Genomic DNA, 24,669 nt, shown 5'->3' on the forward strand with positions numbered 1-24,669 from the left:
GAGGTCACATATATAGGGAGGGGGTGTAGGGGCTGGAGGAGGTCACATATATAGGGAGGGAGTGTAGGGGTTGGAGGATGTCACAGAGTTAGGGAGGGAGTGTAGGTTCTGGAGGAGGTTACAGAGATAGGGAGAGGGTGTAGGTTCTGGAGGTTACAGAGATGGGGAGGGGTGTAGGTTCTAGAGGAGGTTACAGAGGTAGGGAGGGGGTGTAGGGGCTGGAGGAGGTTACAGAGATAGGGAGAGGGTGTAGGTCTGGAGGAGGTTACAGAAATGGGGAGAGGGTGTAGGTCTGGAGGAGGTTGCAGAAATGGGGAGGGGTGTAGGTTCTGGAGGAGGTTACAGAGATAGGGAGAGGGTGTAGGGGCTGGAGGAGGTTACAGTTTGGGAGGGGTGTAGTGGTTGGAGGAGGTTACAGATATAGGGAGAGGGTGTAGGGGCTGGAGGAAGTTACAGAGATATGGAGGGGGTGTAGGTTCTGGAGGAGACTGCAGAGATAGTGGTCTTCACGATGAAGCTAACTGTCTGAGCATTGGTGGACAACTACTCCAGAGACGAGGCTGACAGAAATGATGTTGTTATGGTGCAGGGTAACGGAGATTTTATTGATCATCCATGATGGAAGTTTAGCGTCAGTGTGAAGCACTGTAAGGATCTGTGTGTCAGGCATGACCCAAGATCACTATAATTTAAAACAAACCATGTTGTGAAGGTACAGGTCACTGAAGTTGCTCAGTAGACAGATAGAGGACAGATTCCTTTCCTTTCAGGGTGCGGGTCATTCGTTTAAATACCAACACAGCATAGATTTTGTTGAAGTTTAATTTAATTATTTACTTTGCTGGGATTGTTTATGATAGTGAGCAGTGGATTGATGAGATTGAACGGCACACTCAGAAATTGCTGGAGGTGTTTTTTTTCTAGAAATGTGTATGCTTCTTTCTTTCTCCCCCCCGTTATTCTGTGGAATTCCCACGACAGCCCGGCTCCTACAGCTGGTACATTTCTGAGGAAAAGCAGCAAACCCAGAGTCCATCTGTCCTTCCATCGAGTGCTCAACATCTCATCTGTTCATTGGGTTCCAAATGCTGCCACCTCTTGGTCACTGGAGTCAATGACAACCCTTGGCTGTAGCAAGTGACTGATCACAGCTGGAACGGAGAGAATCCCTAGCTCACCAACTGACACAATCACACCAAATAGGCCCTTTATTCAAGTACATCTTCCCATAAATCTAAGATAGTCGCCAACAAATCCAGCAGGGAATCCAGGAAAAGCCTCTTTACCTGGAGTGGAACTCACTACGCCAGGGAGTAGTTGAGGCAAAGAGTGTAGATACATCCATGAAAGGGAAATGATCAGAAGGAAATGCTGGTAGGATAAATTGAGGTAAGGTTTGGGAACAGGTGGGAGGCATCACTTTTTCATTGGACACGTTAATCTCAGCTCACACTGTCTTAACCTTAAGTGAGTTGAACAGAGTGCTTCAGTCTGTAATACTCATATCTATGCTACAAATTATGCTATTAGATGAACTAAATTTTTGATTAACATTTTTCACTCTTCACAAACTCTGTTTTCCCTCTCTCTTTTCTCTATTTCCTTTCACACTTGTCTCTCTTCATTCTCCAGCTCTCTCTACATCTAAGCCTCTCCTCCTCCCCGCCCCCATCTCTTTAGCTCAATCTCTTTGTGGATGTGTCTCTGTCTTTCTCTCTCTGTCATTCTGCCCTCTCTGTCTCTTTCTGATTCTCCTTGTTATTCTCACGCTCTGTCTCATTTTCTGTGTCTCTTCCTCATTCTTTCATTGCCTCCCTTTCTCTGTCTCCCTGTTTCTCTGCCTCTCTCTTTTGTTTCCTCTTTTCCTCTGTCTCATATTCTGTCACTCTCTGACTGTATCCCATGTTCTCCCTCTCTCTCTCTTCTCTCACTCATTTCCTCTCCTCTCCCACCCCTGGCTGTATCCCGTTCTCTCTCTCTGTGGCTGTATTTCACACTCTCTCTGTCTGTCTGTCTGTCTCTCACCCTCATTCAGATTTTGCTGTCTTGCTCAGCAAGGTGAGCAATGAGAATTCCACATTAATTAACTGATAACCCACTTTGCACAAGGTGATTTTTGATGTTTCTCAGAATTTGGGGAAAAGGTCTTTTTTTTTAAACTATTTTGTTTATTTTAAGATGTTCTCAATTCTAGCTGAAATTGGAGACTACGATGCAGGAAAACACCCAGAAGGATACAGCTCCAAGTTCCAGTTCTTTCCTAAGCATTCCGAGAAACTGGAAAGAAAAATTGCTGAGATCCACAAAGCTGAACTTAGGTACAGTAAGTGCATTAGCTTTATAGGAATTACAAGACACTGCATTGAGATAGGATGATGTGAGGGGGGAGAAAATAGAAAGTTCAAGACAAATAGAGAGGACTTGCATTTATGTAGCACTATTCACACTCTTGAGATGCCCCAATATGTTCTGTCAGATAGGTAGGTTTTGCTGTGTAATCACGGTGTAATGGAGAAGAAGTGGACCCGGTTTATTCACAGCATGATCCCAAAAACAGCGCTGAGATAAATCAGCAGGTAATGTGTTCTAATGATATTGGCTGAAGGATGAAAACTCCCCAGGACACTGGGGAGAACTCCTCAATTAACAGAATCTTTATGTTGATTATGTTTATTATTATTATCTTTATGTTGATTCAAAAGGGCAGGCAAAGCCTCATTTTAGCACCCTTCAAAATGCATCACTCCCCCATCGATCAATAGGTAATTGTTTTTTTCAAAAATATACTTTGCTCATTGAATTTCTAAAAGTATATTTCAAAATGAAGATTATATGAAGTTCAATAGAATTCATTTTTTTCTCTGTACATAGCCTGTTCAAAGCTCAATTCACCAGCATCAGCATGGTTTCAGGATGGGCAAATTGTGCTTGACAAACTTGCTGGAGCTCTTTGAGGATGTAACGAGCAAGGTGGATAATGGGGATCCGGTGGATCTGGTATATGTAGACTTGCAGAGTGCATTTGATGTATAAAAGACTAATCCAGAAGATTAGATCCCAGGCTGTTAAGGGAAGAGTATTGGCTTGGATAGAGGATTGGCTGACTGTTAGAGAGCAGAGGGTCAGGATAAATGGGTCCTTCTCTAGTTGGCAAACTGTAACTAGTAGGGTGCTGCAGGGTTCAGTTCTAAGACCTCAGCTGTTTAAATCTATAAATGATTTGCAAGCAGAGACAGAGTATAACAGAGCAAAGTTGGTGGAATATACTAAAATAGGTGGGAAAGCAGGCGGTGATTTGACTTGATTTATTGTAGTCTCATGTACCTAAGTACAGTGAAAAGCTTTGTTTTGTGAGCAGTACGGGCAGATCATAGTAAACAAGGACACACAGATCAGAGGGTGCTTAGACAGAGCAAGATGTACAAGGTTATGGCTGCACAGGAGGTGCACAAAGCAAGAACGACTTTAGCAAGATCAACAATTATTTGAAGTTTGAGAGGTCCATTCATCAGTCTAATAACAGCAGGGAAGAAGCTGTTCTTGAACTCGTTGGTGTGTGTGTTCATTTATAGATGGATATTAATAGGAGCTTAGGTCAAAATCTGGCAGATGGAGTTTAATGTGGATAAATGCGAGGTTATCCATTTTGGCCCGGAAAAAAAAATTATTTAAATGGGAAGCAGATTCAAAGCGTGTCAGTGCAGAGGGATCTGGGTGTCCTTGTACATGAATCACTGTAAGTGGGTATGTAGGTGCAGCACATAGCAAGAAAGGCGAATGGAATCCTGGCATTTATTGCAAAAGGACTGAATTATGGAAGTAAAGTACTGTTCCAATTATATAAGGCATTGAGAAATAACACCTGGAATATTGTGTCCAGTTTTGGTCTCCTTACTTGAGGAAGGATGTGATGGCACTGCAGGCAGTTCAGAGAAGGGTCACCAGGTTAATACTAAGGATAAAAGGGATGTTGTACAAGGAGCGGTTGAATATCTTGGGGTTGTACTCACTGGAGTTCAGGAGAATGAGGGAGGATCTGATTGAGGTATATAAAATGCTAAAGGGGATCGATAAGGTGAATGTTGAACGATGACCCCCCTGTGGGACAGTCTTGAACAAGAGGTCATAGATATGGAGTGAGAGGAAGTAGGTTCAAAATTAAGATGAGGAGAAACTATTTCTCTTAGAGGGTCATGAGTCTGTGCAACTCACTGGCCCAGAGTGCAGTGGAAGCAGAATCAATCAACAGATTCAAGAAAGAAATAGATATGTTTCTGATGAAAAATGGGATAAAGGGCTATGAGGAGCAGGCAGGAGAGTGGAGCTGAGCCCAGGATAAAACCAGCCATGACCATGTTAAATGGTGGAATGGGTTCGAAGGGCTGAATTGCCTGCTCCTGCTCCTAATTCCTTTGCTGCTGTGCTCCTTTCTGAGTTGCCTCAGTACAGTTTAAAAACTCTTAATATGCACGATATCTTATACAATGTATATGCCAGCTATAGAGCCTGAAGCTTCCACAGTTTCCAGCCCCTTGATGTCCATCGGGGTGAAGGGCCGTAGGCACCAGCTTTATCCCCATTGCATTTCTCCAGCAGCTGCCCCAAACTTCAGAGTGTCCCTTAGCACCATGTCCTGCACCTGAGGATGTGCCAGGATACAGCACTTGGTTGAGGACAACTCTTTACACTGAAGGCCACTGAGTTTCAGCTCTTTCACTGAGTTGATGCACTCTGTCAACAGTTGCTGTTTGCCTCAGTGTGCGTCCCCGGGAACAGCCCAAGGAGCACAGAGGCCTGTAACATGGAGCTGTTTGGGACAACCCTTGATAAAAACTACTGCGCCTCTCTCTCTCCCAGACCTTCTTTGCAAAGGCACAGCGCACAAGCAAATGGGACAACCATCTCTTCCTCACTACGGCTGCCTCGAGGGTGGCATTAGGAAGGGTTGACACTCCATGTATTTTAGGAAAGATTTTATTCCTCACTTTATAGACTCATACAGACTGGCAACTGACCATCAGTGGGATGGGGATCCCTGCTGCATCTTTAGGTAAAGTGGGTAATTTAGTGTTAATGATTTACCAGCTCAGCTAGAGGCCCTTAATAGAACACTGCAGGCTCATGGTTCATTTTGCAGATTGTTTTTTGCTTTCAGGAATGGGCCAGAGCCTTCAGTGATGAAGTTTAACAATTTGAAGGTGTTGCTGAGATACCATTCTGATAGCTTAAATCAGAACGAACACTAGAGCCACAGGAGGCCATTCCTACCATTTCATTAGCTGCTGCATCTCTGTATCTGAGCTCCACTTTTTCTGACTTGGCTCCATATCTCAATACTCTGGTCTGACATCAGTCTAGCAATCTCTGTTTTGATAGTTTCAGTTGATCTCCAGCCTCAAATGGTTTTCAGGGTAGAGCTGGTCCTCCACTCCTGGGCGTCAGGGTTATGGTTAAGGATTATATCTGGCAGCACCATCAAGAGGAATTATTTTCCAAATCACTTAGATCTATCCAAGTGGCAATCATTTCCAGGAAGGTGCTGATGGAGACAGTATCCTGTCTACTTCCATCAGTCTCTCACTGTGTGACTCCCACATCATGAAGACAGACTGAGGTTGTGAAAGACACAATATAAATGTAAGCATTTTCTTCAAACATGTTTACCATCAGGCAGTCGCTGCATTGTTTTCCAATGAAAAACACCACATCTTTCCAGCCATGCAGGTCTGACCTCTAACCTTTTGGATTATTTCCCATGCAGTGGGCAGTCTCCTGAAACAGCGGAACTGAACTTCCTGAAGAAAGCGCAGTCGCTGGAAACATACGGAGTGGATCCCCATCCCTGCAAGGTAACAGGACAGTAATAAGGAGAAGACCTTTGTATGGACATGGAGTCCATGAGTCTTTGTAATCACTCCTGTCCCACCTGTGGACACTCACCTTGTTCCTGACTGTGAGTTAGCAGCTCCCAATCGAATCTCAACCTTTGTTATAATTCACATTCAGATTGAGCTTGTTCTTGCAGTCAGTGAACATCTTTTACTCCCTCTCCTCTCCTCTTTTCTCTGCTCCATCCCCATCTCCTTCTTCCACTCCACCCTCTTCTCCCTTTATCCCCCATCTCCACTTCCTTCCTATCTTTCTCTCTCTCTCTCTCTATCTCTGTCAACTCCCTGTCTCCCTTACTGCCACCCTCACTTTTATTCCCATTTTCTGTTCCCTGTCCTCTTTCCCTCTCATACATACAGATGTAGGAATTAGGAGCAGGAGTAGACCACTTGGCCCTCAAGCCTTCTCTGTCATTCACTGAGATTGTGGTTAATCTGATTAATCCACATTCCCACCTTCCCCTTATAACCTTTCCTCCTCTTGCTTAGTGAGAACCTATCCACCTCTGCCTTCAGGAAGAGCTTCCCAAACACTCTCAACTCCCTGTCAGAACTATTTTCGCCTCATCTCTGTTTTAAGTGGGTGACTCTGTGTTTTCGAACAAGTGGCCTCCCATACAGGAAATGTCTTCTCCACATCCACCCTGTGAAGACCCCTCAGGATTTTATCTGTTTCTTCTAAACCCCAGTGGATACCAGCCTAACCTGTTTAACCTTTCCTTATAAGACAATGTGCCCACTCCAGGTATCAACCTGTAAACCTCCTCTGAACTGCTTCCAACACATATACAATCTTCCTTAAATAAGGAGACTAAAACTGCACACAGTACTCCAGATGTGGTTTCACTCTATATAAATGAAGCTTAGTTTTGTATTCAATTCCCTTCACTATAGACTGTAACATTCTATTTGCTTTCTTAATAACTTGCGGCGCTTGTATAGTAATCTTTTGTGTCACATGCACAAGGACACCCAGACCCCTCTGCATCACAATTTGGAAATCTGACCATTTAATTCATGTACCTTTTTATTTGTCCTGTCAAAATGGACAGTTTTATATTTTACCACATTATACTTCATTTGCCAGGTGTTGAATTCTAACCTAACCCATTTCTATCCCTTTGTTGCTTCCCATGGCCCCTTCGTTCCTACAACCTGCATTCCTACCTATCTGTGTCGTCAGCAAATTTAACAGCCGTATCTTCAGTCCTTAGATGCAAGTCCCATTTTCTCCTCTTTCCCTCTCTCTCTCTCCCTCTCTCTGTCCCTCTCTCTGTCCCTCTTCCAACCTTCTCCCTTTATCTTTCCCTCACTGGTCTCTCGGTGTCTTTTCTTTCCCTGCATGCACCCCCCCCCCCCCAACCCCCCCACCACCACCCAGTCCTGGATAACATGAATTGCTGGTGTGTGCCAGTTACTGAACGGGCACTGATTGATATGTCAGAGTTAGTAATGGTCTGGGAAGTGGAAAGGGACAGGTGGGCGGTGAGCATTGTCACATGTTGTGATGTCGGGTAAAGAAGTGTGAAGGGCAAGGAGTTTGTCTTTGTGAGCAGACATGCCCAAAGATGTAAGAATAACTGACTGATAATCTCAGTAGAAAAGCCCTGCATTTCTCAATGCAAACGTTTCCTCTGTAGGATGTCTCAGGAAATGCAGCATTCTTAGCCTTCACTCCATCTGGATTTGTGGTCTTACAAGGAAACAAGAGGATTCATTTTATAAAATGGTGAGTGCACAGTTTCCTCATTTCGTGCATTGATTATCTCCTGCTGATCCCCCAAAAGTTAAACACAATTTTGCTGCTGGCCTCAGTCAAAACATACTGGCAGGATAACAGCTTTTTTAAATTAATTCACGGGAATGTGGTCTTCCGGAACCAGGGGTCACAGTTTAAAGATACAGAGTGTGTCATTTAGGACTGAGATGAGAAGAAATGTCTTCACTCAGAGAGTGGAGAGCCTGTGGAATTCTTTGCCACACAAAGGGGTTGATGCCACTGAAATAACTCCACAGAGGCCAGTATCCCATCACCAAGTCACCCTTTATTTACACATGGAGAGTCCTTGACACTGATCCAGCTCTCTCAGAGCCAGCTCTCAGAGTGAACAGGATATCTGACCCTCCTATTAATATCTCTCAGCCAGGGCTCCCTGATTGGACCAGATTAACAGCCTCAATCGGGGAACACATATTCTGTGAGGTCCACCTGGTTGACTGCATTACAATCACTACAGCCAAAACATTGAATGTTTCAAGAAGAAGTTAGATGTAGTTCTTAGGGCTAATGGGATAAAACTGTATGGGGAGAAAACAGGAACAGGAAACTGAGTTGGATGATCAGCCATGATCATATTGAATGGTGGAGTAGGCTCAAGGGGCTGAATGGCCTACTCCTGTTCCTATTTACTATGTTTCTGTGTTGAGCTGGGTGTGAGGACATTTATTTCCCCATCCCTAATTGCCCTGCGGAAGGTGGTGCTGAGCAGCTTTTCTGTCCTCTTTGTTGGTCCTTGGTTGGGGAGCATTTTCAATGCCTTTAGGGAGAGGGTTCCAGCATTTGGACCCAGTGACAGCGAAGGAACGGCGATATATTTCCTAAGTCAGGATGGTGAGTGGCTTGGAGACCAGCTCCTATTACAGACTATACACATTGTACTCCAGCTGCAGATTTGTCACTTCCTGTTACCCAGAAATCCCTGTTACCTGGTGTCAGCAAAAGCTTTTTCTTGTTGTTTAACTCATGATGGGGTTCCCATGGATAATGACACAGAATAAAGGTGACTGTGGGACTAGATTCTATCAGGCTCTGGGGATGTCACCCACTGGTTACCAAAATGGCGGACCTACCCTTCCAATTCACCTCCCAAGGGGGTCAGGGGTCATGTTGCTGTTTGAATATTGAGTGAGTTTTCTGATTAACAGCACCACCGTTCTCTTTCTTTCAGGGCTGACGTCAACAAGATGAAGTTTGAAGGGAAAACTTTTAATTTATATGCAACACAGAAAGAGGTAAAATGCTGACATTGTTTCAACACCAGTCACCAATGTTCAAGCTAATGTCATTCATCATCAAATCACTGTGGAAATATTTACTTACTGAGCCTTTGAATTTGTGACGTACTGCACAACACCTGAGATAGTAGGAACTGCTGATACTGAAGAATCTGAGATAACAAGGTGTAGAGCTGGATAAACACAGCAGGCCAAGCAGCATCAGAGGAGCAGGAAAGCTGACGTTTCGGATCTGGACCCTTCTTCAGAAATGGGGGAGGGGAAGAGGGCTCTGAAATAAATAGAGAGGGGGGTGGCGGCGATAGGAAGTGGATAGTGGAGTAGATAGGTGGGAGAGAAGACGGACAGGTCAAGGAGGCGGGGATGAAGTTAGTAAAAGCGAGTGTAGGTAGGAAGTGGGGATGGGGTTTGGTCGGTGAGGTAGGTGGAGCGGATAGATGGGAGAGAAGATGGACAGGTCAAGGAGGCAGGGATGAGGGGGGTGCTGGTCTTGGGATGAGGCCAGGGGTGGGGAGATTTTGAAGCTTGTAAAGTCCACATTGAGACCATTGGGTTGTAGGGTTCCAAGGTGGAATCTGACACGATCTGTATTTGCAAAACAAGGACCTATCAGAAATATATTTAATATTTTCTTAAAAATCCTAGACTGTGCACATCTCTGGCTGGACCAGTATTTATTGCTCGTCCCTAGTTGCCCCTGGAGAAGGTGGTGGTGAGCTGCTTTCCTAAACTGCTGCAGTCCATGTGCTGTGGGTTGACCCACAATGCTCTTGGGGTGGGGGGTGGGGGGGCGAAGTTCCAGGATTTGAACCCAGTGATGATAAAGCATTGACTTTAAATAAAGCCAACAGTGGAGAAATAGGCCATTTGGCCCACCTGATCCATGCTGGTGTTTCTTTTCTACACAAGCCTCCTCCCATCCCTGTTTCATCTCAATTTATCAGCTTTTCCCCCTACTACTTTCTCCCCCATGTGTTTACTAGTTTCCTGTTAAATATCCTGTGGAACTCCTTCTGTAACAGCACCGTGTCCTGTGAAATTATTCAGGTAGAGCTGTAGAAGTTGAAAATTCTCTTCTTAGCACCTTTTGACAAGAGATTTTTTTTATTGCTTAAATATCAGGAATCAAAAATTATTTTGACATATTTTGCACCAACACCTGAAGCTTGCAAGCATCTGTGGAAATGCGGAGTGGAAAATCAAGCATTTTACAAGTAAGTGCCTTTTATTACAAATTAATTACATCAGAGGGAGTGGCCACTCAGCTGGTCCATGCTGCATGTGAGCCTTCTCCGTCCCTATCTCCTCCTACCTGAACACCACCTCCTTCTATTTATGTCTGACTTGTGTGTTTAAATACATCAATAGTATTCGCCTCACCCTTTCCCTGATTCCCGTTCTAATCAATCTCTGACTGAGCACTCCTGTGGCTTTAATGCTTGCTGATTTAATGCCTGGTTTACTGTGCAATGATGGGGCTCAGGGATGGGAAGCTGCCAGCCTCATTGACTGAATTTGCCACTGTGAGTGTTTGGAAATGTTTGTGAGAGTGCACTCAGGGCCATGGCTCTGGTCTCCATCAATGACAGAAATGGCAGTGTCACCTCTGACAGTGCAGCACTCCCTGGGCACTCCACTGTGAGTGATAGCGCTCTCGAGTGGGACTCCAACCTACAACCTTCTAAGTTAGAAACAAGAAACCTGTCACTAAACAACTGCAATCTTGGAAATAGCTGCAGGTGGGAGATTATTAACGTGAATATTATGTTTCAGAATAGCTTTGATGACTGGACATCATTAATGTATTTGAAGAAGGTGTTTTTCTAATGTGGTGGAGTAAAATGAATGGACGATCCCTTCTTGTTATGTAGAATAGATATTGCTGTGTAAGTCCATAAGCATTTGCAGGTATGATTTTACCAAATGGTTCATGAACACTGGGGTTCTGCTACACCCTGAACTGAGCGTCCAACCCCATACTGATCCCACCACCAGTGCTAACTCCATTATATCACCCACCTTTGCTCCTGCCTTAACTGATCTGCTGTTGCACCTCACCTCCAGGCCTTTGTAACTTCCATACTAGACAAATCCAACACTGACCTGGCTTGTCTTCCACATTTCACTCTCCGTAAACTTGAGCTGAACTAAAATTCTGCCGCCCAGATTCTAACTCACACCATGTCCCGTTCCCTGCCATTCACTGTGTTCACTAAGTTAACTCCCAGTCCAGCAACACCTCAAATGTAAAATTCTCAACTGTGTTTTGATATTCCTCCATGGACCTGCCTCTCCCTATTTTGGTAACCTCTTCCAGTCATACAACCCTTTGCAATTCTGGTTTCTTGAGCATGCCTTATTTTAAAGGCAGCGCTATTAGCAGCAATGCCTTCAGCTGCTTGGGTCCATGAGCTCTGGAATTCCCTCTGTAAACTTCTCCACAATTCCCTTCGTTCTTTTAAGACACTCGTTAAAACTGACCACTTTCAGCCAGCTGTTGAGCACCTGTCCTCATCTCACTTTATGTAGCACAGTCATATTTTGCATTATCACATCTCTCAGAAGCAGACTGGGAGATTTTTAGTGCATTTAAAATGCTAAATAAATGCAAGTCTTCATTATTAAAGGCTCTGAATGTTGGGACTGGATTTTTTGGGGGGTGGGGAGCAGGGTGATCATTGGAAATTTTGGGGATGCTGGGTGGCTGTAGCAGAGCTGAACATTTTTGCTTTATTTGCTGTCAACCAGGTTTGAGAAATCCAGTCAGGTTCGGACAGTTTCAAGCAGCAACCTGTTCTTCAAAGGAAGTCGGTTCCGATACAGGTAAATAGTCAGAGTAAGTAGTGGCTACTGAAAACTAACCCTTCATTTCGGCTTTTCAGGAGGCACTGGAAGGAAATCCAGAGAGTAAAACAATTACTGAGCAAAGAATGAAAGGTGTTTGGCATTAAGTGGTGAATCCCATTTGGGCACTTTGTGGGCTAGTTTAGAACTAAGGTTGATGGTTACTTCCTTTGGTATTAAGAAACTAACCTCAGGATTTTGTGTTGTTTTTGGGTCTCTGTGTAGAAGCTGGAGGAGATGGAAAGCCGACGTGAAAGGAGAATTTACAATTGGCAATTCAGTCATTTAAAAAAAAATGACATTTTCTAATTGCTTTGCAACTGGAGGAGTCTTATCATGTTTTTCAAAGTGACATTTAACAGGCATTAGTTACAAATGGCCATTGAAAGCTGTTTAGTTAAGCATAGAGATAATTGAAGGCAATTATTATGGTACGGCTGATTAGTTCCACACAGTTCTCCATCTGCAAAAATATAGGTCATGCTTCTTCAGCCTGCCCCAGGGTAAAGCCAGGGAATGGTGAGTGCTTGTGTTCGCTGTGCCACCCTGCAGCACCACCCCCCCCCACTCCGCCCCAAGTCTTAACAGGCCAATGATAAAATAAATTAGTGTCTAATTATTAGTTCCCTTGTACTGACACTGTCTCTATGGCTTCATTGTTACTGCCTTCAGTGGGAAAGTCGCAAAGGAAGTGATCGAGTCAAGTGCAAAGATTAAAAGGAGCCCCCCAGAAATTCACAGGTAAGCATGCTCCCTCGGAGTGTCTCGGAGTTTAGCGTTTGTTAGAGCCAGTCCCGTTGTGTTTTATAGAAAAATCTAGAGAAAAAGCTTCCTGTATCATCACCATTTCTTTAGTATCCTTCATATTCTCTATTTTAATATACTGTGTGCTCTTGCTGATAGATTTGCTTTACTCTGTGATAACCTGTGTCCTCTGTTAAATGATATCATCCAGTCCTGTCTTTATTCTCTGATCACTGTGTCCATCTCTGCTGCTTTATTCTTTTATCACTGTGATATCTTGTTACCCAATATCTCTTGTGCATTCTCCATCTGCTTTGAGGTCTAACTAGTTGTTCACTGCCTCTCTGTTTCATATCTAATCTGTGCCAATTGATGCTTAACTATCAGTAACTGCTTTACTCACCAACTAAAAGCTCCTGCACCATTATTAAGCTGTGGTTATGTACACAGGTTCCTAGAAACTATCAGTAGCTCACAGTAACTATCCCCAATTCAAGTAACTACTGTTAACCATTGACCCAGAATGGCCGCCATTGGCTGAAGTAACTATTGTTAGGCTTCAGTCTCTGCCATTATCCTTCTGTAGACTCCATTAACCCCCAATAAACCCCTGTAGTAACCACTGTTATAGGCTACACTCACCACAGTTAACCCACTTTTATGATCATTAACGTTCTGTTGGTATCTCAATGTTCTAACAAACCAGGTGACTCCTGTCAAATTTCACCTGGATAATAAAATTCCTTCAACCTGAGCTCAAGTCTTTCCACTCCAGGTCGGGTCTGGTCCCCAGTCGCAGTTGCCCTTCCATTTCTCATGGATCGAGGTTGTGCAGTGTGCCCAGGACTCGGAGGAGAGCGGTGCATATCTCCATCATGGAAGGTAAGGGCCGATTGAATGTGCCAGGTTTGGATAAGGCCAGGTTTGGATAAGGAACCAATCCCTCGGTTGACGGGATTGGGTCAGAGGGCTGGAGGCACAATTCGGAAAATGCACTAGAAAATTGAGGTTTTGTGAAGTCGAATTCTGTTCAAATTGCACAGAAATACGTTTGCATAGTTTCTGAAATGCCCCATCGCGGTCATTAGGTGATGTAATTGATCCTAATTAATTATTGATGAACATGGGCCTCAAAATAACAGAATTAAATTAGTTTAAACTAAAAATGTATTCAAGTAGTGGGAAATCAGCGGTTTTGATTGCTGTACCCAAATCTAAAGTTCTTTGCGTTGATGAATTTTGAACTGGTCTGAACTGAACTTCAGATATTTGTGGCTCATTTACCCTTGCTGTAATTCACATTCCTACCCAGAGATCTGTTCTATGCCATCAAAAGAACTACGTTGAAGACTTGCTCCTTGAGATACCTGGGAGCTTGCTATACCTTCCCACTGCTTTCTGCATGGCAACACATCAGCCAATCAGAGTTAACTTGGTAATTAACCAACTTCCTTTTCTGCTGCTGTTTAAATTGTTGTGATTGTTTGAAACTTGGCACTCTTGCATTTGTCCTGATGAGTTTGAGGTGAAAAGCTTTGATATTAAGTCTCTCTTTTGAATAATGTTGGAAGTCCTAACTAAACCGAGCAACTGCGCTGGATTTGTCAGAACGAGCAGCAGATCCGACTGAGGTTTCACTGGTCATTGCAAGTAATTGACATTGGAGCCATGTGACCAAACACCATGTGACATACCAGGCAAAAAGGTACAATCAGCAAAAAGGTCCCTTGGGAATGTGACCTGGTTTTGTTTTTGGTTCAGCTTTAGGCAAGTTGATTGGTTGAACCAGAGTAAAAGGTCATGGAAAACACAAACATGGAGGTCAATAAGTGTCAAGCTGAAAAAGCACAGCTGGTCAAACAGCGTCCAAGGAGCAGGAAGGTCAATGTTTTGGGCTGAAACCCTTCATCAGTCCTGACCTGCTGTGCTTTTTCAGCTCCACATTTATTGACTCTAGCTTCCAGCATCTGCAGACCTTACAGTCTCCGCCATCATGGAGGTGCTGGGGCAGTTCACAGGCATTTAAAACTCCCCAGATCAATATTGTTGATTCAATGGATCATGATGAGCTCTTGGATATGTGACCCTTGCCCCAGATCTTTAAAATCATTCTGAAATAATGGCAGCTCACATTCTTCTGTCATCCGTCAGTTTGACTGTAAATTTATAGGAGACTGACAGAAACTGCTTTGGGTCTGAGAGAACTGAGATTTACAGTATTCCAAGTTTGTATAAGTTCTTAGCTCACTCACTTTATAAAACATTTTTAATTGTGATTACAGCACAAACCCAGAGACTAAGGGGAGAGTTGCGTTAAAGCTTTGGAAGAAATAAAATATGTCTTTTATTTTAAAGAGGATGACTCATATTTTGGGCTTAGTTTAAAGAGAGATTCTCACCTGGGCATTGGCTTAAAGAGAAACTGTTAGGTGTCCTATCTTCACAAATGTTGTTTGCCAAGTGTTGTCATGTTGTTTATACTGGTGATAGAATAAAAATCTTGCATTTATGTAGTGCCTTTGATGATCTCAGAATATCTGAAAACACTTCTCAGCCAATTAAGTAATTCTAAAATGCGATCACTGTTGTAATGTAGGAAATGTGAGATAGGCAGTAAATATAGACCCAACCGGTGACCATCACATCCTGTGAATACGGGAAAGCAAACACAGCAACCAATTTATAATCCCATAACATTAATGTGATCATGGCCATTTCGTTGAATGAAGAAGTAATATTGACCAGGACACAGCGGGGATCTCTCTTGCTGTTCTCTGAAATAATGCATTGTATCTTTCACATCCACCTGACAGTGTTCTGCTTTAATGTCTTATCTAAAAGATGTTAAATTCTGCCACTTGCAACTGTGCAGAATTCCTCGGTACCGCACTGGGAAAGTCACACTGGGAGAGTTAGACCAGGAGAGTCAGACTGGATTTTGTGCTCATATCCCAGGTTCAGGGATTTGGACCCATGATCCTCTGATGCAGGAATCATAGAATCTCTACCATGCGGATAAAGGCCATTTGGCCCATCAAGTCTGCACCAACTCTTTGAAGAGCCTTCCACCCTTTCCCCATAGCCCTGCATTTCCCATGGCTAACCCACCTAACCTACGCATCCCTGGATAATATGGGGCAATTTAGCATGGCCAATCCACCTAACCTGCTCATCCCTAGACAGTATGGGGCAGTTTAGCCTGGCCAATCCACCTAACCTGCACATCTTTGGACTGTGGGAGGAAACTGGAGCACCCGGAGGAAACCCACACAGTCGCTCAAGGCTGGAATTGAACCTGGGTCCCTGGTGCCATGAGGCAGCAGTGTTAACCACTGAATCACCATGCTGCCCTAACTAATAATCTCCATTGCGTGTCACTCCTTCACGCCCCTGTCCAGAAATGTCCCCTTAAATACCACACACCATTGGTATGAAATTGTATTTACGAGCTCACAGTCTCCAAATGATTGTCTGAAAGAATGAGTGCAGGCTCCCTGGGGAAGCTGCTAATGCGAGCTCACTGCACCAGAAACAATAATGTCGGTGTGATTGAGATTGATCTCAATCAGGTTATGGTGCATTTGTCAATGTCACTCAGTGGAACCTGTTTAAAAACACGTTCACACACCAGTTAATAGCAGCTTCTCCAGATTATTACAAGCAAAATGCTCTTTGACATTAAGAGTGAAGGCAAGTACAAACCTGCTTTGTAACCCAAGCAAATCAATTTAAGTTTACAATAACACAGTTAAACTCCACTGATGGTTTGTTAGAAATACCTGAATGCAAAAAAACAACTGTTTTTACCAGCATCATCATTTGGAGGAGATGATGGCCTAGTGGTATTATCACAAGACTATTAATCCAGAAATCCAGGGAATGTTCTGAGAACCCAGGTTTGAATCCCACTGCGGCAGATGGTGGAATTTGAATTCAATAAAAATCTGGAATTATGAGTTTAATGATGACCATGACTCTATTGCTAATTGTTGGGAAAAATCCGTCTGGTTCAGTAATGGGAAGGAAACTGCCATCCTTACCTGGTCTGGCCTACATGTGACTCCAGACCCACAGCAACATAGTTGACTGTCAACTGCCCTCTGGGCAATTAGGGATGGGCAATAAATGCTGCCTAGCCAGTGATATCCACATCCTGTGAATGAATTAAAAAAAAACAAAATGATTAAACTATTTATAATACCCTCATTGATGAGATCTTGCTGAGTACAAATCTGTAGCTGGATTTACCGATGCTGCTACAGCCAGTCTCTTATTACCTGTGGTCAGCTGTGGATAGTGGGGATCACTCTCTCCTGTGGACTTGGAAGACTGTAGATTTAGTGACTCTAGAGTCTTGAGTATAAAATCCAGGCAGAAGCGAGCAGTGAGCGACTGAAGGAGTGTTGCCCTGTCAGAGGTTCTGTCTTTCAGATTAGACATTAAACCAAGCTTCCTGCTTTCCTCTCAGGTTGATGTAAATGATCACAAATTGCACTCCTGATCAAGAGCAAGTGAATTTTCTCCGGTATCCTAGGGCCAACATTTATTTGTCAGTCAATATTAGTAAAACAGATCACCTGTAGTGTGGGATCTTACTGTGCTTAAATTGGCTGCTGAATTTCCTGTATGTTTCTATTCATTCATGGGATATGGTGCCACTGGCTGGACCAGCATTTATTGCCCGTCCCTAGTTGCCCTTGAGAAGGTGGTGGTGAACTTCCTTCTTGAACCGCTGCAGTCCATGTGCTGTGGGTAGACCCACAATGCTGTTAAGGAGGAAATTCCAGGATTTTGACCCAGTGACACTGAAGGAACGGCGATATATTTCCAAGTCAGGGCAGTGAGTTAGGATTGGAGGAGAAATTTCATGTGATAGTGTCTCTGTGCATTTGTTGCCCTTGTTTTTCCAGATGGTAGAGGTCACAGGTTTGGAAAGTGCTGTCAAAGGAACCTTGGTGAATTACTGCAGTGTATTCTGTATACATTACATCAGTAACAAGATGTCTAATGAGTTGTAACACTACACAGCACGGGAAGAGGCTAATCAGCCCATTGTGTCCATGTCACCTGTCTGAAAGTGCTATCTTTCACTGGGTTTGTCAAAAATAATCCATCAAGTAATGTATAAAAGAGAAACCACCCCATGAGCAGAATGCTGAAATTTGCTAGTTTTATAAATAAAAGCTGAAAACAAATTATTCCCACCAAAACTGCTCTGTAAACATTAATCCCAGGAATTTCATCTCGGAGAGGATCTGTACAGACAGCTGTTTACAAACTGGGTCTCTCCCAGTGAAAGAGGAAGGTGATTAGTTTTGGCAGAGAATACAGAGAGATCAATGAGCTATCAGAACGGAGGGCAGAGAGATAGATGGAGCAATATTGATCTTATCAGTTTGGCTATTGACAAATGGAACATATAAGCACAGATAGAAATCCTATTCATTTTCATATCACATAATTATTACAGCTCAGGGTGAGGCCATTCAACCCATTGTGTCTGTGTCGGCTCTCCCAATGAGCATTTAACTCCATGTCATTTTCCCACAATCCACCAGCCATTGTTCCTTTACAAATTACCGTCCAATTCCATTTGAAAAGCCTCAGTTGAACCTACCTCCACCACACTCTCAGGACTGCATTCTATGTCATAGAGTCATACAGCACAGAAACGGACCCTTCGGTCCAACCAGTTCATGCCGAACGTATTCCCAAATTAAACTAGTCGCACCTGCCTGCTCCTGGCCCATATCCTTCCAAATCTTTCCTATTCACATACTTATCCAAATGCCTTTTAAACATTGTAATTGTACCCACATTCACCACTTCCTCAGGAAGTTCATTCCACACGCGAACCACGTGTAAAATATTTGCCCCTCATGTCTTTTTAAATCTGTCTCCTCTCGCCTTAAAAGTGTGCCCCTAGTGTTGAAATTCCCCCACCCTAGGGAAAAGACAACTACCATTAACTCTATCTATACCCCTCATTACTTTATAAACTTCTATAAGGTTGTTTCTCAACCTCCTATGCTCCAGTGAAAAAAAGTCCCAGCCTATCCAGCCTTTCTTTATAACTCAAACCTTCCATACCCGGCAACATCCTGGTAAATCTCTTCTGAACCCTCTCCAGCTTAATAATATCCTTCCTATAACTGGGCAACCAGAACTGGATGCAGTACTCCAGAAGAGGCCTCACCAATGTCCTGTACAACCTCAACATGACGTCCCGACTCTTCTACTCAAAGGACTAAGCAATAAAGGCAGTCGTGCCAGACGCCTTTTTTTAACCACTGTGTCTATATGTGACGCAAACTTTAAAGGATTATGTACCTGCACCCCTAGATCCGTCTGTTCTACAGCACTACCCAAAGCCCTACCATTAGTTGTGTAAGCCCTACCCTTGTTTGTTGTACCAAAGTGCAATACCTCGCATTTATCCTGATTGAACTCCATCTGCCATTTTCAGCCCATTGACCCATTTGATCAAGATCCCTCTATAATCTTAGAAAACCTTCTTCACTGTCTACTATGCCACCAATTTTGGTGTTGTCCACAAACTTACTAACCATGCCTTGTATATTCTCATCCAAATCATTTATATAAATGACAAACAAAAGAGGACCCAAAACCGATTCCTGTGGAACACTGCTGGTCACAGGCCTCCAGTCTGAAAAACACCCTCCACCATTACACTCTGTCTCCTATTGTCAAGCCAATTATGTATCCAATTGGCAAGCTCACCCTGAATCCCATGTGACCTAACTTTACTAAATAGTCTACCATGCAAAACCTTGTCAGAGGCTTTACTAAAATCCAAATAAACAATGTCTACTGCTCTGCCATCATCAATCTTTTTAGTAACTTTCTCAAAAAACTCAAACAAGTTGTGAGACACAGATTTCCTCGCTCAAAACCATGCTGACTATCCCTAATCAAATTTTTGCCTCTCTAAATGACCATAAATCCTATCTTTATAGTCACCTCCAACAATTTACCCACAACTGAAGTTAGACTCACAGGTCCGTAGTTCCTTGGTTTGTCCTTACAACCTTTCTTAAACAAAAGGTACAACATTAGCCACTCTCCAGTCATCAGGCACCTCACCTGTAGTGATAGATGGTGCAAACATTTCTGCAAAGGGTCTCGGAATTTCCGCCCTTACTTCCCACAACATTCTGGGAAACATTAGATCAGGTCCTGGAGATTTATCCACCTCTATATTCCCTAAGACCTCCTGTAATGTGAACTGCTTTTAAAACATCAAAATGTATTTCTCTGCATTCTCTAGTCTCCATTTCTTTCTCCACAGTAAAATCTGATGTAAAATATTCTTTTAGTATCTCTCCCATCTCCTGGGGCCCTAACCACTCACTGGAGAAAAAGGCTTGCTTTTACTTCTTTTACTTATTACTTTAAATCTGTGCTCTCTCATCCTTGACCCTTTAAAGAGTGGGACCATTTTCTCCCTATTTCCAGACCTGTCAGGATTTTGCATCTTTCTCATATCTCTGCTCAACCTTCTGTCCAAGGAGAACAGTCCCAACATTTCCAATCTATCTTCTTAACTAAAATCCATCATCCCTGGGGATTGTTGTTGAATATCTTTTCTGTATTGTGTTGAATGCCTTCACCTCCTTCTTAAAGTATGCAGAACTGGATGCAGCTGAGGCCAAGCTATTGCCTTAAACAAGTTCAACATCTCCTCTCTCTACTACACTGTCCCTGTTAATAAATCCTAGGATACTGTATGCTTTATTAACTCTCTGCACCTGTCCTGCTGCCTTTAATGACCTGTGCACATATACACACAGGCCCCTCTCTTCCTGCACCTTCTTTAAAGTTGTCCCTTTATTTTATGTTGTCAGATTTACACAGCACTTTTAACACAGTGAAACAAAGCAAGGTGTCTCACTGCAGTGATTATCAAACAATATTTGACACTACACCATTTGAGATGATGTTGGGACAAAACTCTGGCCAAACAGGTATGTTTAATGGAGTCTGTTAAAGATGGAAAGCAAAATGTTGCTGGTGAGTTTTAGGGAGGAAAGCCTTTCTCAGGCAGCTCAGGAAATTTGGTGTGTCCATAAGGTCCCTCACCCAACTTCTACAGATGTATTGCGGTATAATACAGCAAACTGTCCAGATGCATAACAGCCTGGTATAGCAACTGCTCTGCTCAGGACTGTAAGAAACTACAGAAAGTGGTGTGCTCAGCCCAGACCATCACAGAAGCCAACTTTCCATCCATGGACTCTAGTTACATGGTTTGCTGCCACAGAAAGGCTGCCAACATCATCAAAGACCAATTGCACCCCAGTAATGACCTCCTACAACCTCTTCCATCAGGCAGAAGATACAGAAGTCTGAACACACGCACACGCAGGTTCAGGAACAGCTTCTTTCCAGCTGTTATCAGACGTTGAATGGGCTGTAGCATCAAATAATGTAACCTGCAATGTAGGCTGTATGCCCCTAAGTCTTTTTGATCTGTACGTCCTTTGCATGCTGTGATCTGCCTGTACAGCTCATAAACAAAGCTTTTCACTGTATTTCGGTACACGTGACAATAAATCAATCAATCAGACCTTGGGGTCCAGCTGAAACACACTGCCAATGGCAAGAATAAAACAGACTTACATTCATGAGGCACCTTTCATGACCACTGACGCTGTAAAGTAATAAACAGACATTGAAGTGTGGTTTTTGAATGGCGATCACTGTTGTAATGTAGGAAGACAGCAGGCAATTTGTGCACAGCAACCTCCAACAACATTATAATGACCAGATAACCAGTTTTAGCGATGTTGACTGATGAACAAATATTGGCTAGGACACCAGGGAGATTACCCTTACTCCTCCACAGGTTGTGCAATGGGACCTGTCAGGCCATAGTTAGGAGCTGAAAGACAGCTCTACTGACCATGTGGCATTCCCTCAGTACATTTTTACCCTTCGTGCTCGGGTCCTGTGGGATTGAGCCTTCAGGCTCAGAGGCAAGTGTATTGCCTGTGTGTCCCATGCTCTGACAATGATGGAACGGGTTTGATTGGGGATTGTCAGGACTGGAGGCAAACCTTAGAGGAACATTGATATCTCCAGGCGGTTTTGGTCTGGAGGAGGTTACGGACAGAGGGAGGGATTGCAAGATACGGTGGAGAATTTTAAAATAGTATCGTAGCTTGGTTTGATGGGAGAGCTGAATCAAGGAGTGTGTGTGTGTGTTAATGAGACAAACAGAGAGGAGAGGGATTATTGGGTAGGGGAGAACCACATAATCTCCCCCTAGATTACTGCTTTGTGTAACACCATTGCGCTGTGCTACTAAGTATTATGATGATGTTAAGAAACTGGCTACATTGTTTAAAAAAGTGTTTAACGACCAGCCTAGCAAACCAGGAGGAGATTCTGGGTGTGAAGAACTTCTGGCCTTTCTCTGCCGAAACTTGAGAACCTGAACAAGAATCATTTATAAACCATTAAGCAGCAACGGTATAAATAGCACGTTTGCAAATAGCACGAGACTTGATGTCACTTGTTCACTGGCCATTTATGTCGCCGTATTTTTGTTGGGCCTGAAGGTTTCAGATTTCACCTGCTTGCATCTGCTCTGTGTTTGTCCAGTATCTCATCAAATACAGCTTGCTGGATTCACTGTTCGGAGAAATCTTTAATGTTACCAAGCATTGAAATTAAAGTCGTGTTTGACAGGGAGCCATGGTTAAATGTTTAATCAAGATTAAGACCAAAGTCAATGTTCACCTTCGGATGATAAACCACTGTTACCGAGATGTCAAAGTGCGGGTTCTGAGCCTCGGCCCTCGGATCCTCAGCAAAGCTGTTGGTGCTTTACCCATCTTTCCTGCATTGACTGGGGGAAACCCACAGGAGAGACAGTTTTCCAACACTTCAGCTATCTTACGAGGTAACTACCGGGTCCTTTCTGTCTGTGGAAGCTGCCTTGCTTTTCATGCTTGATACTCCTGTACGCTGGCTACAAATTAGTCCAGTCTCTGGTGGCTGACCCTTGTTCAGGAGCTGAGCACAGCTGAGGGAAAGCTGCACTGTCAGAGGGGCTGACGGTCAACTGAGACATTAAACCAATGTCTGCCCTCTCGGGTAAATATCATCAATTTTAGTGAGGTATTGGAAACAGAGCCGGTGGGGGCCGGGGTTGGGGGTTGCGGGGTGTGGTGGTTTCTCCCCAGTGTCCTGACCAGTCGTAGTCTCACAACCAACACCACGAAAACAAACTGATTATCAGGTTGTTATCACATTGTTGTTTATGGGATGTTGCTGTAACACAACAATGGCTACATGTCTAAAAAACCTAATTCCTGTGAAGCAGCTTGGAATGAGCTGAAGATATGAAAAAGTGTCTATAGAAATGCAAGTCTTGATTTTCTTTTCCTCCTGCAATGTTCTGTAGTTACAGTGACGGTCAATAGACAATGCCTGGCAAGTGTTGTCCATCATTTATGATTATTTCTAACGATGAAGTGATTCATTTTGGAAAGTCGAATTTGAATGCAGAATACAAGGTTAATGGCAGGATTCTCGGCAGTGTCGAGGAACAGAGGGATCTTGGGGTCCATGTCCATAGATCCCTCTAAGTTACTACCCAAGTTGATAGGGTTGTAAAGAAGGCGTATGGTGTGTTGACTTTCATTGGCAGGGGAGGTTATGCTGCAGCTCTATAAAATCCTGGTTAGACCACACTTGGAATATTGTGTTCAGTTCTGCTCACCTCATTATAGGAAAGATGTGGAAGCTTTAGAGAGGGTGCAGAGGAGATTTACCAGGATGCTGCCTGGACTGGGGGCCAGGTCTCATGAGGAAAGGTTGAGGGAGCTAGGGCTTTTTTCATTGGAGCGAAGAAGGATGTGAGGTGACTTGATAGAGGTTTACAAGATGATGAAGCATAGTTAGAGTGGATAGTCAGAGACTTTTTCCCAGGGCGGAAATGACTATTACGAGGGAGCATAATTTTAAGGTGATTGGAGGAAGGTATAGGGGAGATGTCAGAGGTAGGCTCTTCACATAGAGAGTGGTGGGCGTGTGGAATGCGCTGCCGGCAGTGGGGTCAGATACTTTAGAGACTTTTAGACTTTTAAGCGACTCTTGGATAGGCACATGGAGGATAGTAAAATGTAAGGTGTGTAGGGTAGATTGATCTTAGTAGGATAAGAGGTCAGTACAACATTGTGGGCCGAAGGGCCTGTACTGTGCTGTACTGTTCTATGTTCTATGTTCTATGTGAAGAGATTGTTTTTAAACGTTCATTCGAGGATGTGGCCATCACTAGTGTTTATTGGCCATCCCTAATTGCCCCTTGAGAATGTGAGCTGCTTGCTTGAACCACTGCTGTACATGTGCTGTAGGTAGACCCACAATGCTGTTAGGGAGGGTGTTCCCAGATTTTGACCCAGCGACGCTGAAGCAATGAAAATATATTTCCAAGCAGTGTTGATAAATGGAAACCAGTGGATGTGGTGTATTTGGATTTGATAAGATGCAACTCAAAAAATTATTGCACAAGATGGTAGTGCATACCATTGGGGGTAACATAGTGCCAGCAGATTCAAGAGGGAGCTGGATGGAGATGTAGCTGAGAAGGGAATTGACGAGTGTGTGAGATTGAGGATTGGGCAGTGGTGGGGAGTTTTCATACTGAAATTGAATTGAATGACCATCTTTTTAAATGATGAAAGAAACAGAAGGTACTGTCTTGTGATACGACTGAAGGAAGGGTGTTATTTACTATTTCATGCCATTTGGCTGCAGTAAAAAGCTGTGCTGCCAGTGTTTTAGAACCTAAGCCTGTTGGGGGAAAAGGTGCTGCAAAAGAAACAGTGATTTTTTTCTGTAATCTTCATGTCAAGTTGGTGATCTGGAACAGTCAGTCTAGAATGTGAATGATTCAGGATCTAGAATACAGGGTTATCACTCTGCCTGATTATGGCCCTGCTGATTGAAATTTATCCTAATATTTTTATTATTTTACCAAAATGTTGAATCTTAGAATACAGATAGAGGCCATTCAGCCAATTGCTCCTGTGCTAGCTCCCTTAAAGAGTTAATAATTAATCCCACAAACATCCATCTCATATCACTGTTTTTCCACTGCAAATATTTAACCACTTCCCTTTCTAAAAGTTATTGTTGCGCTTGCTTCTGC

General features: G+C 43.4%; 1 protein-coding gene across 3 annotated transcripts in view; it reads left to right on the forward strand.

Annotated features, from left to right (window-relative positions):
* Positions 1-24,669, forward strand: part of LOC109921725 (FERM domain-containing protein 5) — a 223,730-nt gene that overhangs the window by 178,264 nt on the left and 20,797 nt on the right. For all 3 annotated transcript variants that reach the window (XM_048615867.1, XM_048615868.1, XM_048615869.1), the window contains 8 exons: positions 2,195-2,318; positions 5,762-5,849; positions 7,529-7,617; positions 8,837-8,900; positions 10,026-10,117; positions 11,652-11,726; positions 12,420-12,488; positions 13,267-13,373. In XM_048615867.1, the coding sequence (XP_048471824.1) occupies positions 2,195-2,318; positions 5,762-5,849; positions 7,529-7,617; positions 8,837-8,900; positions 10,026-10,117; positions 11,652-11,726; positions 12,420-12,488; positions 13,267-13,373 (708 nt within the window). The remainder of the gene's footprint in view (positions 1-2,194; positions 2,319-5,761; positions 5,850-7,528; positions 7,618-8,836; positions 8,901-10,025; positions 10,118-11,651; positions 11,727-12,419; positions 12,489-13,266; positions 13,374-24,669) is intronic.

The sequence above is a fragment of the Rhincodon typus genome, chromosome 33 (assembly GCF_021869965.1).
Source record: "Rhincodon typus isolate 14 chromosome 33, sRhiTyp1.1, whole genome shotgun sequence".
NCBI lineage: Eukaryota > Metazoa > Chordata > Chondrichthyes > Orectolobiformes > Rhincodontidae > Rhincodon > Rhincodon typus.